This window comes from Geotrypetes seraphini, chromosome 3 (genome assembly GCF_902459505.1).
Source record: "Geotrypetes seraphini chromosome 3, aGeoSer1.1, whole genome shotgun sequence".
In the NCBI taxonomy this organism is placed as follows: Eukaryota; Metazoa; Chordata; class Amphibia; order Gymnophiona; family Dermophiidae; genus Geotrypetes; species Geotrypetes seraphini.
This window is the reverse complement of record NC_047086.1, coordinates 364842734-364866600: the sequence shown is the minus strand read 5'-3', so window position 1 is coordinate 364866600 and position 23867 is coordinate 364842734. Positions and strand designations below refer to the sequence as shown.

The window sequence follows — 23867 nt, the reverse complement described above, 5'->3', positions numbered from 1 at the left end:
CCCGACAGCCGCCCAGTTGCACCCATTGGAAAAGTTCCCTCTGCCGCATCCCGCACCCCTCCTGACGCGACTCCCGCTGTCTTTCTTTCTGTCTGTCTCTGTCCCTGGCCTCTTTTGTCTGTCTTTCTGTGTATCTCCCTGCCCCTGTGTCTTTCTTCTTTTCTCTCTGTCTCCCTTCCTCCCTCTGTTTGTCTGTCCAAAGCAGCATTCCCTCCCCCTCCATTTCACTCCCCCCACACCAGTTCCCTATGCAGCAGCATTAGCGTTTCTTCTACCCCCCCTTTCCCTTCCCACGGTCCCGACTACAAACCTGGTGATTCCAGCAGCGTGTGCAGCAGTCTCCATACGCTGCTTCGGGTCCTTCTACTGTCCTGATTTACTCTGGCACATCCCTGATGACATCATCAGAGATGCGGCAGAGCAAATCAGGGCAGTAGAAGGGCCCGAAGCAGCGTGTGAAGACTGCTGCACACGCTGCTGGAATCACCAGGTTTGTAGTCTGGCCTGCGGGAAGGGAAGGGGGGCAGCAAGGGACTCGGGTCCAGGGCGGCGGGGTCAGTTTAGAGCCGGGGTGGAAAGTTGCTGGGCTCCTCGTTGGGGGCGCTGAGCGGCCGCGATCCCTCTCCTCCGAGATCCCCCCCCACTGGAGGAACGGAGATCGGCGGCTGGTGACGTTGTAAGCGTGCATGCGCACTCTTGTGGCCACATCGCGACGGATCAGGGAACACGGCTTTAGAGTGCGCATGCGCGCTTACCATTTTATTATTAGAGGCTAGTGTTTAAGCCCATTACATTCATTACAGTAATGGGTGCTAGAATAGCCCCACCTATACCCTGACCCCACCTGTGCCCCGCCTCTACAATGCCTAGACCCTGCCTCCCACTGATCCCAGTCTCACCTTTCACCATTTCCTTAGTCCTCTGTACCCTTTTGGCCCTCATCGATCCTGTACTGCATTTATCACCCTTTCAGTCCCAGCTCCAGTCCTATCTATCCTTCCTTCCATTGTCTCCAAGGGCATTTTTCCTGTCCCTATATTCCACCCCCACGCAGCTTCTCTTCCTTTTTTTACCAATTTCTCTGTCGTCTCTCCCCTGCCCCTTCCCCTTCCCACGGTAATGCAACTGTCCCCCTCCCCATTCCAACATGTGCCACTTTAACCCTCTTCACCTAACCGCACCCCAACACCAGAGCCTGCACCATTGAAACCCCACCCCCCAAAGGTAGCCTCAGACCATTCTCTGTAGCACCATGACATGACATGAACCCGCTTCATACTGAAAACTGAGTGAAGCTGTACAAAGGAAAACCCAGTTGGGGTCAGGAGTATAAGGAGGGCTGCCAGCAAGTAAGTAACAGCATTGACTCTTGCAGGTAGGGGTGGGGATAGAGGAGATTTGGCTATGATATGGATTAGATTCCATATGGACAGGTGTGGGAAGGGGTGGGTGAAATCACTTTCCCCCTTCAACTCTCAATTTCCAAGCACAGACAGCCTGGGTAGAATCCCATCCCGCACTCCCTCAGTCTTACCTTTTTACCTTTCTTTGCCTCATTTTCCATGTTTACTCCACAGGCCACGGGCGCATCACTGTAAGAAGGGGGACTTTTTTCCCCTTTACAAAGTCCTCCACAGAAAATTTGCCACACCCACTATAACGCGGAGCCAGACCGGAGGAGCAGAAACTTTCTCCCCTCCTTCCCCCCAAACGCTCCTCACGCACGTTCCCTACAGCCCATACCAGATCAACCCCAGCGGCCTACAGCTGCCGCGTTCAGCAGCCGCTGACGGCCGCAGCAGCCTACATTGTCGCTCTCCACCAGCGATCCCGCCATCTTATTAGGTTCAGGGCTGCCAGGGGGGAGGGAAGAGGTGAGGAGTGAGCCCGGCTGAAACTGGCAGGAAGAAGAAGGCGGGGCAGGTGAGGCTATCAGGCAAGCGAGAGAGGGGATGCCAGATGTGAGGCTGTGCAGTCAATGGAGATGGCTACATCGGCGTTCTGTGCAGGAGTTGAGGGCATTTTGAAGATCGGTCTGCCCTGCTCCTTGCCTTACTATATTTTTAAGTTGAAAGACGTGGCTACAGCAGCTCCTCTCAAGATCCCCGACTGCATCGGACTTCCGATGCAGGTGGGGATCCTGAGAGGAGCCGCTGCCTCTTCTTTCAACTTAAAAATATAGTAAGGCAAGGAGCAGGGCAGACCAAAGAACAGCAAGGCCGACAGCCGCCGTGTCCGACATCCGCCTCGGGGGAGGAGAGACAATAGAATCGGGAAGCAAAGACATTAAGGGAGCAGTGGTGCCAGAGTGTGAAAACATGAAGGAATGGCGGCAGAGGCAGCAGCAAACTTACAGGAAGGGAGGGAGGGAAATAGAATCCGGGAAGCAAAGACATTAAGGGAGCAGTGGTGCGGCAAACTTACAGGAAGCATTTTCTGCTTCTTGGCTTTATCCTTCAGGCGGCAAGACATGCCGCTGCGGCACCACGTGCATGCGCACTCCTATCTGCGGTGCCCTACAGCGCACGGAAAACGGAACATGCGATGGGAGTGCGCATGCGCGTCTTAGCCTTTTATTATATTAGATATTCCTGTGATAAAAGAGATTGTTTGGAAATCGAAGATCCTTTGCATATAGGTGTTTTATAATTTATTTATATATATTTGAATGATATCTTATGAAAATTATTATAAGAATGGATTGCTCTTTGAATATTGTTTATTTATGTCTTAGAGGAAACATATGATTTTTAAATGTGCTTATGTTTTCTTATGGTGCTCCTCATTAGATTCTTATAATAAAGATTAATGAAATATTCCTTAGAAGAATTAAATTATAATGCATTAATTAAGAGATGAATATTGTGATTTTGGTTCACCGAGATTTCTGTTAATTTAAAATAAGATTGAATATATAATTTCAAAAAGTTGTTAATTGGCTGGTTTTAGTAATATATCGATTTAAATATCATAATATGGAATAAGAAGGACTTATTTTAAGTGTTTAAGCAGGTTTTAGACTGATTCATTGATTAATTAGAGTTTTGAGGATTTTGGATGAGATAATATAGAGGTAAGAAATCTCATAAAAATTTTAATAAATTAATATGTAGAAAGATAACAATATGAGCTAATTAATATGATACAAAAATAAGAGGGGGAAAATTAATAGATAGATGAAATTATGAGAGTATTGGAAATAAGATTACTATGTTTAGTAAGGGGTTACAGAATATTTCATAGGAATAGTTTGGAATGATACTAAGATAAAGCAAACATAATATTAAAATATTAAATGTTTTCTTATATATATTGATATGACATTAGTCTAATATTTTATACAGATTCATACAGTTTTGTATAATTTATGAACTAGTTTCAAATTAAGGGAGGAATTAGCATAAATTATCATAAGTGTATTTCATGTAACTTATTTTCAAGATAAGATTTAAAATAGTCTTGTCGGGAGTTTTTTGTTGACTGGTCTAATATGTGTTACCAAGTTTTCACTGTTAATAAGAAAATAGGGAGGGAAGGGGGGTAAAGGGTGGGGTGGGAGGGGAAAAATATATTTGCAAAATTTTAAAGTATTGGAAATGGTGTCTGTTCATTTTAAATTATTTAAATTTGATTATTTAATAGTATGGATATTTAATAATTTGAATTGATAATGGAGTGTAAAATTTTCTCATTAAATGTTAATGGCCTCAATCATCAAATAAAAGGAAAAAAATGCTAGCCTTTTTGAAACAACAAAACGCTGACATATACTATATACAGGAGACTCGCCTATCAGCGATAGAGTCACAAAAGCTGGAAGGAAATTGGATGAAAAAGAGCCTTTTTGCTCCTGCAATTGGGAAGAAAGCTGGGGTTGCCATACTAATAAATAAAAAATGTTCAGCTAATTTTTCAATTGATTGATTCTGATCTCTTGGGTAGATGGATGCATGTGAAAATAAGCATCTAATATAATAAAACTCTAAGCTGCACATGCGCACTCCCACTGCGTGCGCCGGTTTTCCGTGAGCTGTAGGGATCCGCAGGTAGGAGTGCGCATGCGCAGCTTAGGGTTCTGTTTTTCGGTCTGGCCTGCTCCCTGCTCGCTTTGCCGTATTGTATTTTTTAGTTGAAAGACGTGGCGGCGGCTCCTCTCACGATCCCCGCCTGCGTCGGACTTCCGACACAGGTGGGGATCATGAGAGGAGCCGCCACCGCATCTTTCAACTAAAAAATACAATACAGCAAGGGGAGCAGGCCAGACCGAAACTCCGACTTCAACTGCCAGTTGGCCGACAAAATGGAGCAAGCTCACTCATCAGCTGGGGGAAAGGATGGTGAGCAAGAAACAGCGTTATTCACATTGGCAAATGTGACTCAGACTCGGACTAGAGGTCATGGGCTGAAGCTGAGAGGGGACACGGCCAGGACAAATGTCAGAAAGTTCTGCTTCACACAGCGAGTGGTGAACGCCTGGAACTCTCTCCCGGAAGAGATGGTGGAGGAAACTACCATTCTAGGATTTAAGGGAAAATTGGACGCACATCTTTTTGCAGGACACATTGAGGGATATGAGTGACTAAGGTATTCGCCAGGGTGCACCTGGCTGAGCCTCCACGTGTGCGGATCACCGGACTAGATGGACCCCGGTCTGATCCGATGTAGGTATTTCTTATGTTCTTATGCCGGACTTTGGGAGGAAGAAATAATGGGTCTAAAAACAAAGGATAGGGAGAGAGATGGTGGATTTAGGGAGGGAAGGAACAGAAAGAGAGAGAAGTTGAACACAAGGGATGGGGTGGAGGGGGGGGAAGAAATATTGGATAGTAGGGTAATTGGGAAAAGAAAGAGAGAGATGGTGGACCCTGGGGTGGTGGGGAAGGAGGGAGAGATGCTGTATGAAAAGGTGAATCTGTGGATGGAGACTAAGACAAGGAAAGATGCCAGACTCTGGGGGAGGGGAAGGGAAATGGAAGGGGAGGACAGAGACAGAAGATGGATGGTTAGCACGGAGAAAGAAGAAAGGAAAAGACCCTGGCAAGCAAGTTATCAGAAGACAACCAGAGCCTGGGACCAACAAGATTTGAATAATGACCAGACAACAAAACATAGAAAAAATAATTTTATTTTCTGTTTTGTGATTACAATATGTCTGAAACATGTATCCTGCCAGAGCTGGTGTTAGACTGCAAATATGAGTTAGGATTTAACAGAGAGAGGAAAAGTCCTTTTTGTTTGTTTATTTTGTTTACACCATAGCACCAGTGTGGTTGGGAGAAGGCAAAGGCAGTGAAGAAGCTATAAAATAAACCCACCAGGATGTTTGGAAAAAACACCCACTTGAGCAGGAAAATTAAATCAAAAAATCGATTCAAGAGGCTGAATCGAATCTAAATTTTTTTTTCCTGAATAAAGCAGTACTAGACTGCATAGCCTACTTGTACTACTGCAACAGTTCAGTTTGTTCTCAGTCTCCACCTGCTGGTAGAGGAGTGTAAACCCATCCGTCCATGCATGCTAGAAAGAATATTAGCAGGTAAGATCTAATTTTCTCCTTTTTTATTGATGATAATAGTCCTTTTTTGGAATGCAATAAAAATTATATATGATTTGTCTGTCATAAGGCTAAGCCTTCTGCTTCTCCAAGTAAAGACTACGATATCCACTCATTTCATCCACTCATTCCTTCCATCCAATCCCTCACTTGTCACATAATACAGGCTGTTATAGGCTTTTATATTTGGGAGCCTTGTTCCTCCTAACAGCTGCAATAAAACACTTCATTCTTGATTTCTTTCCTTTTCAAAGAAACCTATTTATTTTTTTATGTTTGGTGGTATACTACTTTCCAATAACAATATCAGAGTTTTACAGAAACGGTATTTAAACTGAGACAATACTCCCCCCAACCCCCTACAAACATTAGATGCATTTAATTTTTTGTCATAAACGGGGATGCTAATTACACAATAATAAATTTACTGGCAACCAGTAGACATTGCATGCCATTGTACACAAGGGATCAAACTGTCTAAATATGCTAAGAGTAATGGTATTAAATCTCAAGAAACCCTCGCTCAGGTTGGGTTAACCCCAGTCTTAAAATTTTGTAAGATGCTTCCTGTTGTAAGTTCTAATGGTAGGAGAGACCAAGATGCTGGACTTTTCTTATGGTCTTATGTAGCTAAAAAAATAAAAATAAAAAAAATTCCAACAAAGGAAGTAAGTAACTGTAAAATAGCAGCCAGTGTGGTTTGAACTTTTGCTACAGTGGTGCTAACGCCTGTGTATAAAATTTGTTTTTTGGGCTTTGATTCAAATAAAAAATAAAGTTCTTGTGTGACCCACATTCCTGAACCTGTGGGTAGTGAATCTATTCCTATGAGAATTCTTGTAGAGAGCCTCATTGGCATTCTTTTGCTCTGCCTCCTATCTCTGGGCTGTCCTCCAAATTTCTCAGTTGTTTCTCTACAAGGGAGATGGTTGGAACCTGTCTTTTTTTCTACCCATGTTTATTTTTCCATTAAATTCACTTTTTGCTTACCATTTGCAAGAGTTTTCAGTGCTGCAGAAGATCCCATTCTTGGGACATCTCTGGCTATGGGAGGTCAAAGTCTTGTTGGGGGGCTCCTTGTTCTTTCTCCTTTTGTCTCCTATAGGGCTGCTGCTGGGTTTTAACTGACGGGACAGCAGAGTAGGGAGAAGGAGATACTGAAAATGATGTTCAGTATATCTTGCAACAGACTCGCGGGAATGGATGCAAGACCCTTGGTTCAGCATACCATCTCTATAAATTGAAAAAGATTATCAAGGTAAGAACCTAATCTCTATTTTGGTGGCAGTTGCTTCAGCTCGACAGGTGTCACAATTGCAGGCATTGTCATGAGATCCTTTCCTCAATTTCAAATTCAGGCATAGTATTGCATGCAGTACCATTTTTCTAAAGTAGCCTCTAGTTTTCATATCAGGAAATGCAATTAACTGCCTTCATGAGGAAGAGTGATAAAGTACTGAAATTATTGGATGTGTGCAGAGTGTTAATTTGCAGTATCTGGAGGTTATGAACAAATTTCAGCTGCCAGATCATCACTTTGTACTGGTGGATGCTGTCCGGAAAGGCCACCCAGCCTCAAATCCAGCCATTTCAAGATGGATCTGTATGGCCATTTCTTCAGTCTATATCTGAAGGAGAAAATGACCACATATGTCCGTAAATTTGCATTCCGCTAGAAGTGTGGGTTCCTCACAGGCGGAATCTTCAACAGTGTCTTTGGAAGAAATCTGTAGAGTGGCCACATGGTTCTCTCTCCATTCGGATCATCTATTCTGTCAGCAGGCTCATCTGTCCTGCCCTGAACTTGGAGGACTGCTTTGATAGGTTCTAAAGGTTCAGGAATGTATCTGTTATATTAGAAGGAAAGATTAGGTTCTTACCTTGGTAATCTTCTTTCTAGTAGATAAGACGCATTATTCCTGAAGCTCGCCTTGATAGATGTTCATTTGCCTACTTACTGCTTTGAATGTGCTGGGGAATCTGGACGACTTGTTTCTTTCTTTATCCAGCATTAATAAGAATGGAGGACACTACTGCTTCTTTGAAGAATCTAGGGGGTACCTGATGAAACTCCCACACTTAGTGCAGGCTGCACTCCGGTTGGTGACTTTGTTTTCACCTTGTTATAGCTGCAAATGGTTGAATTTTGTGTATATCTGTTATGTTAATGATATGAGCAGAATAGGCATGTTTTCTCAGGGAGTGTCCCTATACCCCTCCCTATTTTGTTTCCTCTCTAGGGCTGACAGTCTGCTTTGGTACGAACTGAGGAATTGGAGGACAGCACAGAGAGATGGGAGACAGTGTAAAAGAATGCTAATAAGGCGCTCTACAAGAATTCTCACAGGAATAGATGACTACCCACAGGTTATGGAAATAATGTGTCTGCTTCCTGGAAAGATTACTGAGGTAAGAACCTAATCTTTCTGTGCATTTTATACTCAAATTGAAAATTTGTTTCCAGCTTTAAATGCAGGAAATTTATTTGTTTTACTTTCTTTCCCCCACACCCCCAAAGGTACCCTAACAGCTGTTGAGAGTATCGTGTCATTTCATTCTGGACCTGAGGTTTGTATAATCCAATTTATTTAAAATTTGTTATCTCGCTTATCAAACTTCTTTTTTTTTTTTTTTATTTCTTTATTCAGTTTTGCATATTACAAGTGTATCAGAAAAATTCATATAATCTTATAAATACACACTTGATTTTCTTCATGAACACTTTAATATATCAATACTTATATTCATATTTTATAATGATTTAAATATTATGTAATACATTTAATAAATATGACAAATGTAAATACAATAGAAAAACCCCCAATCCCTCCCTACCTATTTCAGAAAATCTAACCTAATACATCAAAATGTATTAATTAATTCATTCATATTATGAGATAAATAAAATAATACCCACCCCCATCCCCACTTAACAAATATCTTATTATGGGAAAATGTTATTAATCATTACAAAAATCTGTAATGGTCTCCAAATCTTCTGAAATTTACCAAAGTAACCTTTCTGTGTTGCTATTGTGCGCTCCATTATATATACAGTGGTACCTTGGATTACGAGCATAATCCGTTCCAGGAGCATGCTCGTAATCCAAAATGCTCGTATATCAAAGCAAGTTTCCCCATAGGAAGTAAGGGAAACTTGCTTTGATATGTTTCCACCCCCCACCTTCCCCCCCCCCGAGGCCAGCAGCGCTGCTCCCCCCCCCATGAGAACCGGCATTGCTCCCCCCGAAGGCCCCCCCCCTGCGAACCGGCACCCTCCCCCCCGCCATCGGGCACCGGCATCCCCCGCCGCCGCCATCGGGCACCCCCCCGCCGCGACCTGAGGTCTCCCCAACCCACCCGAACCCTCTTCATACTTTGCTGTAGCCTCCGCAGCGGCACCAGCACCAGCATGTCCTGTGCGTGGTGCCGCTGCCTGACGATCTGCTTCCTGTGCTGGGCCTTGAGAGTTCACGTTCGACATGAGAGTTCACTTTCGACGTGAACTCTCAGGCCTTGCACAGGAAGCAGATCTTCAGGCACCGGTACCACGCACAGGACATGCTGGTGCCGATGCCGCTGCGGAGGCTACAGAAAAGTAAGAAGAGGGTTCTGGTGGGTTGGGGGGACCTCAGGTTGCGGCGGGGGGGGGGGGGGGGGCCGGATCGCGGGGTGGAGGGTGCCGGTTCGCAGGGGGGCGCTCGCAAATCGAAGCGCGCTCGGTTTCCGAGGTGCCGATTTTGCGAATGTTTTGCTCGTCTTGCAAAACAATCGCAAACCGGTGCACTCGTAAACCGAGGTACCACTGTGTATATATATATATATATGTATATATATATATATATATATATATATATATATATATATATATATATATATATATATATATATATATATATATATATATATATATATATATATATATATATATATATATGGCATACCGAATTCCACCAAACTTCTAAGCAGTGTACAAAGGTAAAAATGGATAAAATATGGGTACTAATCTCGTTATCCCAGGACAAGTAGGCAGCATATTCTCACATGTGAGTTATATCATCCACGGAGCCCCAGTATGGAAAGTATTAAAAGTGTACTGTCACTAAGTTTTAAGAAACTTTGAGAATGCCTTCCTGCCCGATGTAGGCTCACAGTATCTTTGTACAATCTTTAAATTACACTGCATACAGGTGCTCACATTGACTTCCTTGGTACCGGCCCAGCCTGAGTATAGCAGTATGAGACCTCCAGGTACTGATATAGGGCTACTTCTCATGGATCTTCTGACAGGCTTTGTCATCCCTATCTAGACGTCAGTCTACCTTCAGGCATTGCTCTTCACATAGAAGTTTTAGCGCATTGAAGTCTTCCATCAAGTCATCGATCCACTACCTCAAAGCATCAACGTTTTCTTTTGCCACGATGGTCCTCATCGTGTCGGTCTCATGCTTCCAAGCATAAAAGGAATCCACAATAAAATAGATTTAAACATAAAAAAGGGATACACATCGATCTTCTTCATAAGCTTCATTGGATCGGTATTGAAGACGTTGTAAACTTTTCCAAAGAATCTGAAGCACTAGCTTTATCTGGCTCTGAGTGTTCCGGCATACCTTCAGAATTGTCACCACAGAAAAAGCCTCCTAGAAGATCTTCTCCAGAAGGACTTATCTTTACCAGAACATAAGAATAGCCTTACTGGGTCAGACCAATGGTTCATCAAGCCCAGTAGCCCGTTCTCACGGTAGCCAATCCAGGTCACTAGTACCTGGCCAAAACCCAAAGAGTAGCAACATTTCATGCTTCCGATCCAGGACAAGCAGAGAGGCTTCCCCTGTGTCATAATAACAGACTATGGACTCTTCCTTTAGGAATTTATCCAAATCTTTTAAAAATCAGCTGCACTATACGCTTTTACCACAACCTCTGGCAATGCGTTCCAGAGCTTAACCATTCTCTGAGTGAAAAAACATTTTCTCCTATTGGTTTTAAAAGTATTTCCCTGTAACTTCATTGCGTGTCCCCCTAGTCGTTGTAATTTTTGACGGAGTGAAAAATCATAAGAACATAAGAATACCCTTACTGGGTCAGACCAATGGTCCATCAAGCCCAGAAGCCGGTTCTCATGGTGGCCTATGCAGGTCACTAGTACCTGGCCAAAACCCAAGGTTGTAGCAATATTCCATGCTAACAATACAGGGCAAGCACTGGCTTCCCCCATGTCTTTCTCAATAACAGACTATGGACTTTTCCTCTAAGAACTTATCCAAACCTTTCTTAAAACAGCTACGTTATCCGCTCTTACCACATCCTCTGGCAACGCGTTCCAGAGCTTAACTATTCTCTGGAAAAAATTTTCCTCCTATTGGTTTTAAAAGTATTTCCATGTAACTTTGAGTGTCCCCTAGTCTTTGTAATTTTTGACAGAGCGAAAAATCGATCCACTTGTACCCGTTCTATTCCTCTCAAGATTTTTTTTTTTAAATTTAATTTTTATTCGATTTTAATATACTTTACAAGTAAAAACTACTTGCTTTAGAAATACAGAGTCATGTTTCAACAGAAATATCTCATACGAGAGGAGTTCATCCCCTTTACCGTCTTGGTCGCTCTTCTGTGAACCTTTTCTAGCGCCACTATATCTTTCTTGAGATAAGTAGACCAGAATTGAATGCAATAATTCAAATGAGTCGTACCATGGAGTGATACAGGAACATTATGACATTCTTAGTCTTGTTAACCATCCCTTTTTTAATAATTCCCAGCATCCTGTTTGCTGTTTTGGCCGCGGCAGAAGGTTTCATCATATTGTCTACAATGACACCCAGATCCTTTCCTTGGGCGCTAACCCCCAAGGTGGACCCTAGTATCCGATAACTGAGTCAGGTTATTCTTCCCAAAGTGCATCACTTTGCATTTGTCCACATTAAATTTCATCTGCCACTTGGACGCCCAATCTTCCAATTTCCTAAAGTCCGCCTGCAATTTTTCACAATCCGCATGCGTTTAAATAACTTTGAACAGTTTAGTGTCATCTGCAAATTTAATCACCTCGTCGTCCCATTTTCCAGATCATTTATAAATAAGTTAAATAGCACTGGTCCCAGTACAGACCAATGTGGCACTCCACTGTTTACTTTCCTCCATTGAGAAAAACTACCATTTAACCCTACCCTCTGTTTTCTATCCGATAACCAATTCCTTATCCACAACTGAACTTTGCCACCTATCCCATAACTTTAATTTTCTCAGGAGCCTCTCGTGAAGAACTTTATCAAAAGCTTTCTGAAAATCTAGATACACTATATCAACCGGCTCACCTTTATCCACATATATATTCACACCTTCAAAGAAGTCAAGCAAATTTGTGAGGCAAGATCTCCCTCGGCTATTTGTACCCATTCTACTCCACTTAGGATTTTGTAGACTTCAATCATATCTCCCCTCAGCCTTCTCTTTTCCTATGGGGAAACTCGCTTTGATATACGAGTATTTTGGTTTACGAGCATGCTTCTGGAACGAATTATGCTCGTAAACCAAGGTACAACTGTACGTGCCTTTCCCTATTCCTATCAAGTCTTCCGAATAGCCAAGCAGAACTAAGAACTTGAAACAAAATAAACAATACTCTGAACAGGAATAATAACTAATATACCCAAATACTGTTGGAAAATGCAAAGAAGAGATCCCAGCAAGAGAATATCCCCACAGCTCGCCAGTTGAGCCACATAAGCCTGTTCTTCAATTCTCCCCAGCCCTAGAAAAATACTAGAACCCGCAGAAAAATCAAAACCTGCACGCAACAGGCACACAAACAACACGACAATAGACAGGGTGGGGTCCTATGCCGATCTGGAGAGGCTAAAAGAAAGTAAATTAGCAGGCAAGAACCTAATTTCTCCTTCTATAGCAATTCTCCAGACCGGCATAGGAATCTTACAAGTGGGACGTACTAAAGCAGTGCCCCCTTCATGGGTGGGACCCCTGAAGGGCCAACACCAGAACATGCTGACCGAACACCGCGTCCCGACACACCAGAACGTCCACACGGTAGTGTCTGACAAAGGAATGCAAAAAAGACCAAACAGCTGCCTTACAAATGTCCACTGGAGGCACTAGCGAAGATTCAGCCCTAGACACTGCCTGACCCCGTGTGGAATGAGCCTTGAGAAATTCTGGAACAGGCTTTTTCTGAAGAAGATATGCGGACACAATAGTCTCTTTGATCCACCATGCAAAGGTAGCCTTGGAAGCGCCATCCCCCTTACGAGGGCCCGCAAGAAGGACAAAGCGATCTGATTGCCTGAACTCCTGCACTGCACATAAGAGCAAAGAACCCGACAGACATCTAGCTTGCGCAACTGCTTCTGCTCAGAAGACCCCTCCCAACTACCCAACACTGGGAGGACCACTGCCTGATTGACATGAAAAGGAGAAACTACCTTTGGCAGAAAGGAAGAAACAAGCCTGGGGTGGTGGGGAAGGAGGGAGAGATGCTGGATAAAAGGGTAGTTAAGAAAAGGTGGCTCTGTGGAGGGAGATGAAAAAAAGGAAAGAGGCCAGACCTCCGGGGGAGAGAAGGGAAACGGAAGGGGAGGACAGAGATGGCAGATGGATGGTTAGCATGGAGAAAGAAGGAGACCCTGGCAAGCAAGTTATCAGAAGACAACCAGAGCCTGGGATCAACAAGATTTGAATAATGACCAGACAACAAAAGGTAGTAAAACTAATTGTATTTTCTGTTTTGTGATTACAATATGTCAGATTTGAAACGTGTATCCTGCCAGAGCTGGTGTTAGACCGCAAACGTGAGCTAGGATTTAACAGAGAAGAAAAGTCTTTTTTGTTTCTTTCTTTTGTTTACATCACGGCGCCAGTGTGGTTAGGAGAGGGCAAAGGGGGTGAAGAGGCTATAAAAGGGGTGAAGAGACTATAAAATAAACCCACCAGGATGTTTTTAAAAAACACCCAATTGGGCAGGAAAATCGAATCGAATAATCGATTCAATAGGCTGAATCGAATTGAATCAAAATTTTTTTTCCTGAATTGGGCAGCTCTATTATGTACTATTCCACAGTTTTGTTTGTCTCCACCTGCTGGTCATGATGAGAGATATACCCACTTGTAAGATTCCTATGTCGGTCTGGAGAGGCTAAAAGAAAGTAAATTATCAGGTAGGAACCTAATTTCTCCTTATCTTCCATGTTTGTAAACAGTGATATGTGTGTCTTATAGAAATGATTAATACTGTAGTACTATAAGTAGTAGGTGTAGTAGTTTGCAAAGGGTGCACCCTATTAATGACACAAAATTTAATTTCATGGGGAGAAGGGGGAAGTTCCTGTTCTAGGTAAATGTTTCAAAACAAAAGCATATCCCTCTTAAAAATTACTTGTGTGCTGCTGTAGCTCTAGAATGAGATGCAAGAGCAAGATCCTGGAAACTGGTTCCATATTTTATTGCTGAACATAAATGACTGGTAGGCCATTGGTCTAAACTTGCAGTTTTTTATGTAGCATTAAGGTAGGTACAGGCTAAGTGTTATCTTTAGCTGGTATTTTACATTGGATTAAAAGCTAGTATTTGCTGATATTTTTTAAACTTTTTCAGCCAGGATACATTTTAATCATTATTGAACATTTCAAATGAAATTGTAAAAAGTTCATAACTTTTGTTACATTTTGGCAGAAAAATGTGTTTTCTGACCTAGGGTTCCTGCATCCATGATGGGACCTGGCAGTCAGCAATTCATGGCATCTCTGATCAAGACAATTTGAGGAAACTGAGAAAACAAATTGGTTACAAACCATTGCCAGTTGTTGGTGCAAAACAGAAAAGAAGGTATAGAAGATGTTATAGCATCTTTTGTGTTCATGTCTGCAACATGAAATGTTTATTTCATAATACTTGCATATCCCGCAAACCTTCGATATAGGTGGAACCTATTAATCTGTTTGAAAGCATGTAAATAATAGCTTCTTTGTTTTTATTAGAGGAAACTAGGAATACATTTTCTCATCATGCAGGGTTCTTAATTCTTTCACACTAAGCACTCGCTTATCAAGACCAAAATAACTCCATATTGGCCTGAAGTTCATATGTTGCTTGCTTGGTAAGAACAAGTAGGTAAAGGTTAAGAAGCCATTTTAGGATACATTGTAGAATGTCCATATGGGGATAATTATATCAAACGGGCACTGCAATTTGTGTCTGATTGCACATGTAAATTAAGAATAATGGCATAAATGTATATAAAGGGCAGAATTTTGCCCAAGTACTATTCTATAAATACATTGATGGAGCATGGGAAGGACTCACACTTGTACTTTGTTATGCACCTAAGTTACACACATTTCCAGCATTTAGGCATGAGCACTTAATCAGCTTTATGTTCAATGTGTATTGTGTGTAAATTATAGGAATGTATTTCATTTGTTAAGCTAGTATTCTACATAATAAGGAAAAGTAGGTACCACATAGACACATTGTTGGGGTTCAAGGTACAGGGTACAGAATAATGAAAGATTAGGTTCTTTCCATATAATCTTGTTTCTTTTAATATACACAGGAATCTATACATTAGTTAATCAATCCATTCTCTTGAACATCTTGCAGAAGGGTGTCGGATCACACCTTTCAGCTACAACTCTTTCACTAGTGGAGTATAGCTCCCTCTTCAGTTAGTACCAAAGCAATTGAGCGCCATTGTAACAGGAGAAAAGAGAAGGAGAGGCATGGGGCACTTCCTCAGAAATAACACATTTCTGTTCTGCTTTTTAACTAATGAAAAAGAACAATTATTAGTATGAACTTGCAAGATAAGTGTTATCAGTGAACCAACCTGCTATGTACAACTAGCAGTAACACACAAGGAACTTCAAATCTCAATAACTTAGTGCTTTATTAGTAAGTTAATCATACATGTTCATCCAACTGACAGGAGAAGAAATCCAATTCCGGCTCATAGAGTTATCTGAGATCTTTCTCAAGGAGACTATTGCTACTAGGAATACAGTCTTCACCGTGAGGTCCAGAAGAGATACCTCTTGGAGAGGCTCATACAGAAGCTTGGACAGGCCCTTCAGAATTATATTAAGATTTCAGGACAGAAAAGGATGGCATATGAAGGCCTCAACATGAGTACTCTCTTCAAGAACTGGGTCGCTTCAGGATGAGATGCCAAGGATTGTTTTTCCCCCTTGAGCTCAGAAGTATGAGGCCTGCTACCTGGACCTTGAGAGATACCACCACTAGGCCCTTTTCTAATCCAACTTGAAGGAATGCAAGGATTGCAGGAATTTGTGCCAAGAGAGGCTCAACCTGATCTTTGGTCACCAGGACTGGAAAGCCTTTCAAGCTTTAGTCTAGGCCAAAAACATTGATGGCTTTTTAGTTCAAAGAATAGCAATGACTAATTCCAAATTCTTGCGGGTCAAGGTCGTTCATTCAGTAGCCATGCCATAAGACCAAAGCGATCTGGGTTCTCCATGGGAACTGGCCCCTGACTGAGAAGCCCCGCATGAACCAAAAGCTTGAGGTATCTGTCTCATTGGAGATGCACCAGATTCGCCAGTCTGGGGCTACCAAGATCACAAGTCATGTGTTAGTAAAGATTCTGCAGATGACCCAGCCCACCATGGACCACCCGGGGAAACACAAATAGAAGTGTCTCTTCTGGTCAAGGTTGAACAAATGCATCCAATCCAGTGCTTCCCGGTTCACCTCTTTGGCTATAAAAATGTTTTCCTTTGCATTCTCAGCTGATGCCATCAGGTCCCATCTCTGGCCTTCCCCAGTGTTGCACAATGAGACTGAATGCTCTTTGGCAGAGGGACCCCAATCTGGGTCTAAATACTGCTGACTGAAAAAGTTGGCCTGCCCGTTGTCCACTCCTGCTAAATGGGCTGCTGAGTGCCTGAAGATGGGCTTCAGCCCATTGGAACATCTAAGCCTCCAGATGTAATGGAGCACTACTAATATCCCCCTGTCTGTTTATGTACGTAAGCTACTGCAGTGGCATTGTCAGAGAACACTGACTGCCTTTCCTTCCAGGTACTATTTCAATGCCCTTGGCACTAGGCAAATGGCTCTGAGGACCACCCTAAAGAGCAGAGCAGCCTGGAGAGGGCACATATGCACTCTTGCCTAAGGAATTACCTTACAGGGTGGCTGCTATCGAACCCAGCACCTGAAGGTAATGCCAGGCTGTGGGATTCAACTTCACTAAGAGATCTGAAATCTGCTTCATGAGCTGTTTGTGTGGCTTGGGAAGAAAGATATGGCCTTTTGCCATGTTGATGCATATATCTTTTGCCTTGTCGAAGGATACTCCCAAATTCTCCTAGCATTGGGTTGACTCTAGATGACTCTTATTGAAGTTGACAATCCAGCTCAGATCCTGTAGGAAATGCACAACTAGTCGCACTGCCTGCTTGCCCTCCAGCATTGATGGCGCTCTGATCAGCCAGTCGTCTAGGTATGGGTATTTCCATCCTGTGGAGGTGAGCTGAGACCACCAACATCATCTTAGTAAATGTGCATAGGGCCGTTGCCAGACCAAAAGGTAGGACTGCAAACTGAAAACACCATTGAAGGACATGAAATCTCAAGTATTTCCTGTGGTCCAAGAAAATATGAAGGTATGCCTCCATCAGATCTAGAGAGGCTAAGAATTCCCTTGGAGCCACTGCCGCAATTGATCTCCAATCTGTGGTGCCATTCTTGGACACAATGAAGTATATGGAGTATCTTCCAGAGCCCGATTTCTTCTTTGGGAACTGGTTCTATGCTTTGAATATACAATAGCCTTTGCTTGAGAGTCGATAAGTAGATCTCTTATCTTGTGACCCTCTCGAATAAGAACTAGAACCCAGCAGTCCAAAGAAATTCACTCTTACTTTCTCTAGAATGCTGACAGTTTCCTGTCTATGTGCAGGAGCTGACCTGGTGTAATTGTGATTTCTTGGCTGTTGCACTAACACGAGACCTTGAGGGTTGCCGGCATCTAGAATTGCCAAACCACTGTCTGGACCTATGATAAGATCTCTGAGCAGAGGAGCCTGTGTAAAATTGGCAAGAATGTTGCAGGGGATGAAAATTGCCTCAGTGGGTTGGCAAGGTTTGCTGTCAGGCAGAGATTTGGAATGGCAATCTGCTACATTGGCCATAAGGTCAAGACCCTTGCCAAATAGCTTCTGCCCTTTGAAGGGCAGTCTGCTTTAAGGTGGCTTTGGAAGCTGAATTACACACCCATTGTCTGATCTGGAGCATGCGGCAGGCAGCAACAGCATACACTGACACCTTGCTCATGATTCTAATGATGTCTAAATGCTTGAGTATCTGAATAAATTCATGTAAACCATTCTGAGCCTTGAAGTTTTTCGCCTTCTTGGCTATTTTTACCTCGCAGTCTCTTTTGGCCTCTTTTATCGCCTTATGGCACTTGCGTTGATGTTTGTGCTTATTCCAGTTTTCGTCTGTTCTTGACCTTTTCCATTCCTTAAACAAAATTTTCTTGTCTCTGATCGCTTCCTTCACCTCTACAGTGAGCCATGCCAGTTCCTTGTTCTTTTTCCTCTTGGATTCCTTGTTGATATGCGGTATATAGAGATTTTGCGCCTCGGTGACTGTGTCCTTAAAAAGGGACCAAGCTTGCTCTAGCATTTTTAGTGTTTATCCTCTTCTTAATCTTCTTCCCCACCATGAGTCTCATCCCTTCGTAATTCCCTTTTTGGAAGTTCAGTGCTGTGGTCGTCGTTCTGGACCGATGTTTCGCCCCTGCATCCATGTTGAAGCGGATCATGTTGTGATCACTGTTTCCCAGCATCCCTTCTACATCTTGTGTCGGTCCTTGCAGTCCATTTAGAATTAAGTCCAGAATTGCATTTCCTCTCGTATTTTCCTCAACAAGTTGTTCCAGGAAGCAATCGCCTACAGCATCCAGGAACTTGGTCTCTCTACTGCAGCCAGAGATTTTTAGCTGAGCTTTTATCTACCATGCAAACACACTGCCTGGAATTTTTCACAAGCTCCGAGGCAGTGTAGGCAGCCAAGGAAAGCCCCTGATCCAAAACCCCTGCCATCAATATCTTTCATTCATTACTGGCCCCAACATCCCTCGTGTCCAGAAGCACCCCCTTGGATGATCTCTCAACCTGATCCTCCATCCAGGCCATACCTTCAAAAGGCAATAGTGATGCCCAATTGCTCCTGCCTCCACACATCCTTCTTGGAAAATGACAGTGCCGGCCTCATGCAATGCATCCTGGAATACAGCAAATGCCGTCAGTCGGCCAGTTAGGGGATTTTCCTTTATTTAGTAGTGTGGGTTGAGACTACCAAATGAGGAAAAGGTTTGACCCCACACAATGTATTCCAGGATGCACTGCATGGGGTCAGGCGCTGTCATGTTCTAAGACTGTGGTGCAAAGGGCATCACACTTGCCTCAAAGGTTTGATTAGGCAGGAGGGGTTGGGAGAAGGTGCTGCCAGACAAATTTTTGTTTTAACCTCATAGGGCAGGCAGCTGCTGGACTACCAGGAATTTGCTTGGGGAGATGCAAATGGCAGTTTTTTTTAAATATGTTACCCTTCCTGTCACTTTATGAGCCAATCGCTTCTCAAGCACCGACAGAAATGGGGGCCCATTTTTAATAAGCTGCGGATTACTGCTGCATTAACATGGTAGCTGTTTGCAAGTTCATTGATCACTGCATAGATGCCCTATATTTTGTAGTTAATTCTACACCCCAGCTTCATATTCTGTGGCACAAGCCACATGCTGAACATCAAGTACAGTAAAACCTTGGTTTGTGAGCATAATTCGTTCCAGAAGCATGCTTATAATCCAAAACACTCGTATATCAAAGCAAATTTCCCCATAAGAAATAATGGAAAACTCAGACGATTCATTCCACAACCCAAAAACTTTAATACAAAATACGTACTCATATTGCAAGACCTCGCTCATTTAGAACAGTCACTACACTCCTGCAGTGTCAGAGAGAGAAGAACCATCGGCTCAGTTGCGATGTATGTATACCAGTGTTCTTCAACCGCTGGTCCATGGACTGGTGCCGGTCTCCAGAAGTTTCCTGCCGGTCCACAGGGCCAGCCCATGCATCGGGCCCCAGACTGCATTTTTCAGCAGCCGGTCCACGGTGCGATCGAAGCGTCGTCTTCGGGCCAGCTCCCTCTTCCTCAGAGGCTCCTACGTGCATCCTGCGCCTGAACCAGAAGCCTTCTCTCTGACTTAGCAACTTCAGAAGGAAGGCTTCCAGATGAGGCATGGGATGCGCAAGGAGCCGCTGCTCACAGCTTTGTGCACTGTCTGGGGCTTTGTGCACTGCTCTCTGTCCAGGAAGAACTGCATTGGTTTCTTTTCTTCTGGGGTTGTACTGCATGCAGAGTCTTTCATCTTAGGGTTTGTTTGTATATACAGTGGAACCTTGGTTTACGATATTAATTTGTTCCAGAAGCATGCTCGTAAGCCAAAGTACTCGTATATCAAAGCGAGTTTCCCCATAGGAACTAAGGGAAACTCGCTTGATATGTTCCCACCCATTCCCACCCCCGAGGCCACTGGCGCTGCTCCACATCCCTTCCCCCGCGATCTGGCATCCACACTCACCCATCCACCCAAACACATTGGCTTACCCCCATCTGGTGCCGGCATCAACGCACAGGACATGCCGGTGCCCGAAGATCTGCTGTCTTCCTTTTGCTTGGCCTTGAGCATCTGCGCATGCCCAACATAGTAACATAGTAACATAGTAGATGACGGCAGATAAAGACCCGAATGGTCCATCCAGTCTGCCCAACCTGATTCAATTTAAATTTTTTTTTTTATTTTTTCTTCTTAGCTATTTCTGGGCAAGAATCCAAAGCTTTACCTGGTACTGTGCTTGGGTTCCAACTGCCGAAATCTCTGTTAAGACTTACTCCAGCCCATCTACACCCTCCCAGCCATTGAAGCCCTCCCCTGCCCATCCTCCACCAAACGGCCATACACTGACACAGACCGTGCAAGTCTGCCCAGTAACTGGCCTAGTTCAATATTTAATATTATTTTCTGATTCTAAATCTTCTGTGTTCATCCCACGCTTCTTTGAACTCAGTCACAGTTTTACTCTCCACCACCTCTCTTGGGAGCGCATTCCAGGCATCCACTACCCTCTCCGTAAAGTAGAATTTCCTAACATTGCCCCTGAATCTACCACCCCTCAACCTCAAATGATGTCCTCTGGTTTTACCATTTTCCTTTCTCTGGAAAAGATTTCGTTCTACGTTAATACCCTTCAAGTATTTGAACGTCTGAATCATATCTCCCCTGTCTCTCCTTTCCTCTAGGGTATACATATTCAGGGCTTCCAGTCTCTCCTCGTACGTCTTCTGGCGCAAGCCTCCTATCATTTTCGTCACCCTCCTCTGGACCGCCTCAAGTTTTCTTACGTCTTTCGCCAGATACGGTGTCCAAAACTGAACACAATACTCCAAGTGGGGCCTCACCAATGACCTGTACAGGGGCATCAACACCTTCTTCCTTCTACTGACTACGCCTCTCTTTATACAGCCCAGCATCCTTCTGGCAGCAGCCACTGCCTTGTCACACTGTTTTTTCGCCTTTAGATCTCCGGATACTATCATCCCAAGGTCCCTCTCCCTCTCCGTGCATATCAGCTTCTCTCCTCCCAGCATATACGGTTCCTTCCTATTATTAATCCCCAAATGCATTACTCTGCATTTCTTTGCATTGAATTTTAGTTGCCAGGCATTAGACCATTCCTCTAACTTTTGCAGATCCTTTTTCATATTTTCCACTCCCTCTTCGGTGTCTACTCTGTTACAAATCTTGGTATCATCTGCAAAGAGGCACACTTTTCCTTCTAACCCTTCAGCAATGTCACTCACAAACATATTGAACAGGATTGCACCAGCACCGAACCCTGAGGGACTCCACTACTCACCTTTCCTTCCTTCGAGCGACTTCCATTAACCACCACCCTCTGGCGTCTGTCCGACAGCCAGTTTCTGACCCAGTTCACCACTTTGGGTCCTAACTTCAGCCCTTCAAGTTTGTTCAACAGCCTCCTATGAGGAACTGTATCAAAGGCTTTGTTGAAATCCAAGTAAATTACATCTAGCATATGTCCTCGATCCAGCTCTCTGGTCACCCAATCAAAAAATTCAATCAGGTTCGTTTGGCACGATTTACCTTTTGTAAAGCCATGTTGCCTCGGATCCTGTAACCCATTAGATTCAAGGAAGTACACTATCCTTTCTTTCAGCAGCACTTCCATTATTTTTTCCAACAACTGAAGTGAGGCTCACCTGCCTGTAGTTTCCTGCTTCATCCCTGTGACCACTTTTATGAATAGGGACTACACCCGCTCTCTTCCAATCCCCAGGAATCACTCCCGTCTCCAGAGATTTGTTGAACAAGTCTTTAATAGGACTCGCCAGAACCTCTCTGAGCTCCCTTAGTGTCCTGGGATGGATCCCGTCTGGTCCCATCGCTTTGTCCACCTTCAGTTTTTCAAGTTGCTCATAAACACCCTCCTCCGTGAACGGCGCAGAATCTACTCACTCTGAGAGAGTGAGACTAGAAGGCCATGAGCATGCGCAGATGCTCAAGGCCCAGCAAAAGGAGGAAAGCAAATCTTCGGGCACTGGCATGTCCTGTGCGCTGGTGCCAGATGTAAGCCAATGTGTTTGGGTGGGTGAGTGGATGTGTGTGGGGATGCCGGATCGCGGGGGACACTCGTAAATCAAGTCAATCTCTGTTTCCGAGGCGCCGATTTTGCGAATGTTTTGCTCGTCTTGCAAAACACTAGCAAACTGAGGTTTGACTGTATTAGTACTTTTAGTTTTTGGTCCCGTATTTGCATAGGGGTTATCTGTGTTTTGGTAGGAATGAATATTGAGAAGCATACAGTGTGCTTTGTGTAGTTTAATTTTGTGGTTAACCATTATGTGTTGTTAATACGATTATATTGTGTGTATATATGAAAAATGAATGGAAAAAATGGTGTTACAATTAGTACTATTATGGGGGTGATTGGGTGGAGATGGGCGGGGTCTGGCCCACAACTTACCCAGTGTTCTTCAACTACCAGTCCGTGGACCAGTGCCGGTCCACAAAATAATTATTTCCGACGGTCCATAGGTGTAAAAAGGTTGAACACCACTGGTGTATACTGTATGTACTTGTATTGCAAGACATTGCTTGTATATCAAGTTAAAATTTAATAAAATGCTTTGCTCGTCTTACAAAACACTTGCAAACAAAGTTACTTGCAATCCAAGGTTTTACTGTACATACTTTCTACATTAGTGTGATTTTACTGGCTCAGATTTACAGGAAATTAAGCCCCAGTTCAGTCATCTAAAGACTAGAATGCTGCACTGTTATGCTGTGCTAGTTAGTTTAAATCATTAAGAGAAGTGTTTTCACAGAATGAAATATTCCTTGTTCAGGCTCAGTTTTAATATGTACAAAGTAACTCCCTATTTTGACATGTCAACTCTGTGCATGCCATTTCCTCTGCTACACTAAACAAACAGCATAAGGCATATTCCAACACCAGGGCATTTTTTTCTTCCAAAATTTGAGAGTACTGGCATTTTTCAATATTGGACCAGCCCTTGGGAAATGAGAAAAGGAGAAAATGGTCTAAGAGATATTTGGAGCATTGAGATTAAGCATCAAATTAATGCATCTCAATGGCCACTAATTTGGTCTTGGAGAATGAGATGTACAGTGTCAGCATCTATGAGACAAACTTGGTTCTTTTTATTACATAGAGCTTTTTGGACCCCTACACGTTTACAAAAATTAGACAGTTCTAAGTCTAATAAATGCTGGCACTGTAATCTAGAACCAGGGACATTAGATCACTTATTGTATCATTGTCCCTACATTAAAACGTTTTGGAATTCAATTTGGCCACAAATTAATAAATTGATGGAAAATCATATATCAATTTCATTATTATTTGGAATGATGATGAGGAAAAAAAGTCAAATTACTACACCAGAAAATAACAAGCTTTTATTAATTATGACAGGAGTTGCCATTCAACATATAACTAACAACTGGAAGAATTATAAAAACCTAAATTATACATTTTGGTGGAATACAATTTGTCATATATACAAAATGGAAAGAGTAATAGCAATACAAAGAGGGACATATACTAAATTTATAAAAATATGGGGGCCATTGACAAAATATTGCAATGAATAAACAATAGAATTTTTCTTCTTCTTTTCTTCTTTTTAATAATTTTTGAGTGACACACATAGAGGGGAGGTA

At 43.1% G+C, this 23867-nt stretch overlaps 1 protein-coding gene across 2 annotated transcripts in view; it reads left to right on the top strand.

Moving 5' to 3' along the window:
* SCCPDH (saccharopine dehydrogenase (putative)) overlaps positions 1-23867 on the top strand; it is a 130060-nt gene that overhangs the window by 52368 nt on the left and 53825 nt on the right. For both annotated transcript variants that reach the window (XM_033939548.1, XM_033939547.1), the window contains exons 5-6: positions 8073-8122; positions 14265-14395. In XM_033939548.1, the coding sequence (XP_033795439.1) occupies positions 8073-8122; positions 14265-14395 (181 nt within the window). The remainder of the gene's footprint in view (positions 1-8072; positions 8123-14264; positions 14396-23867) is intronic.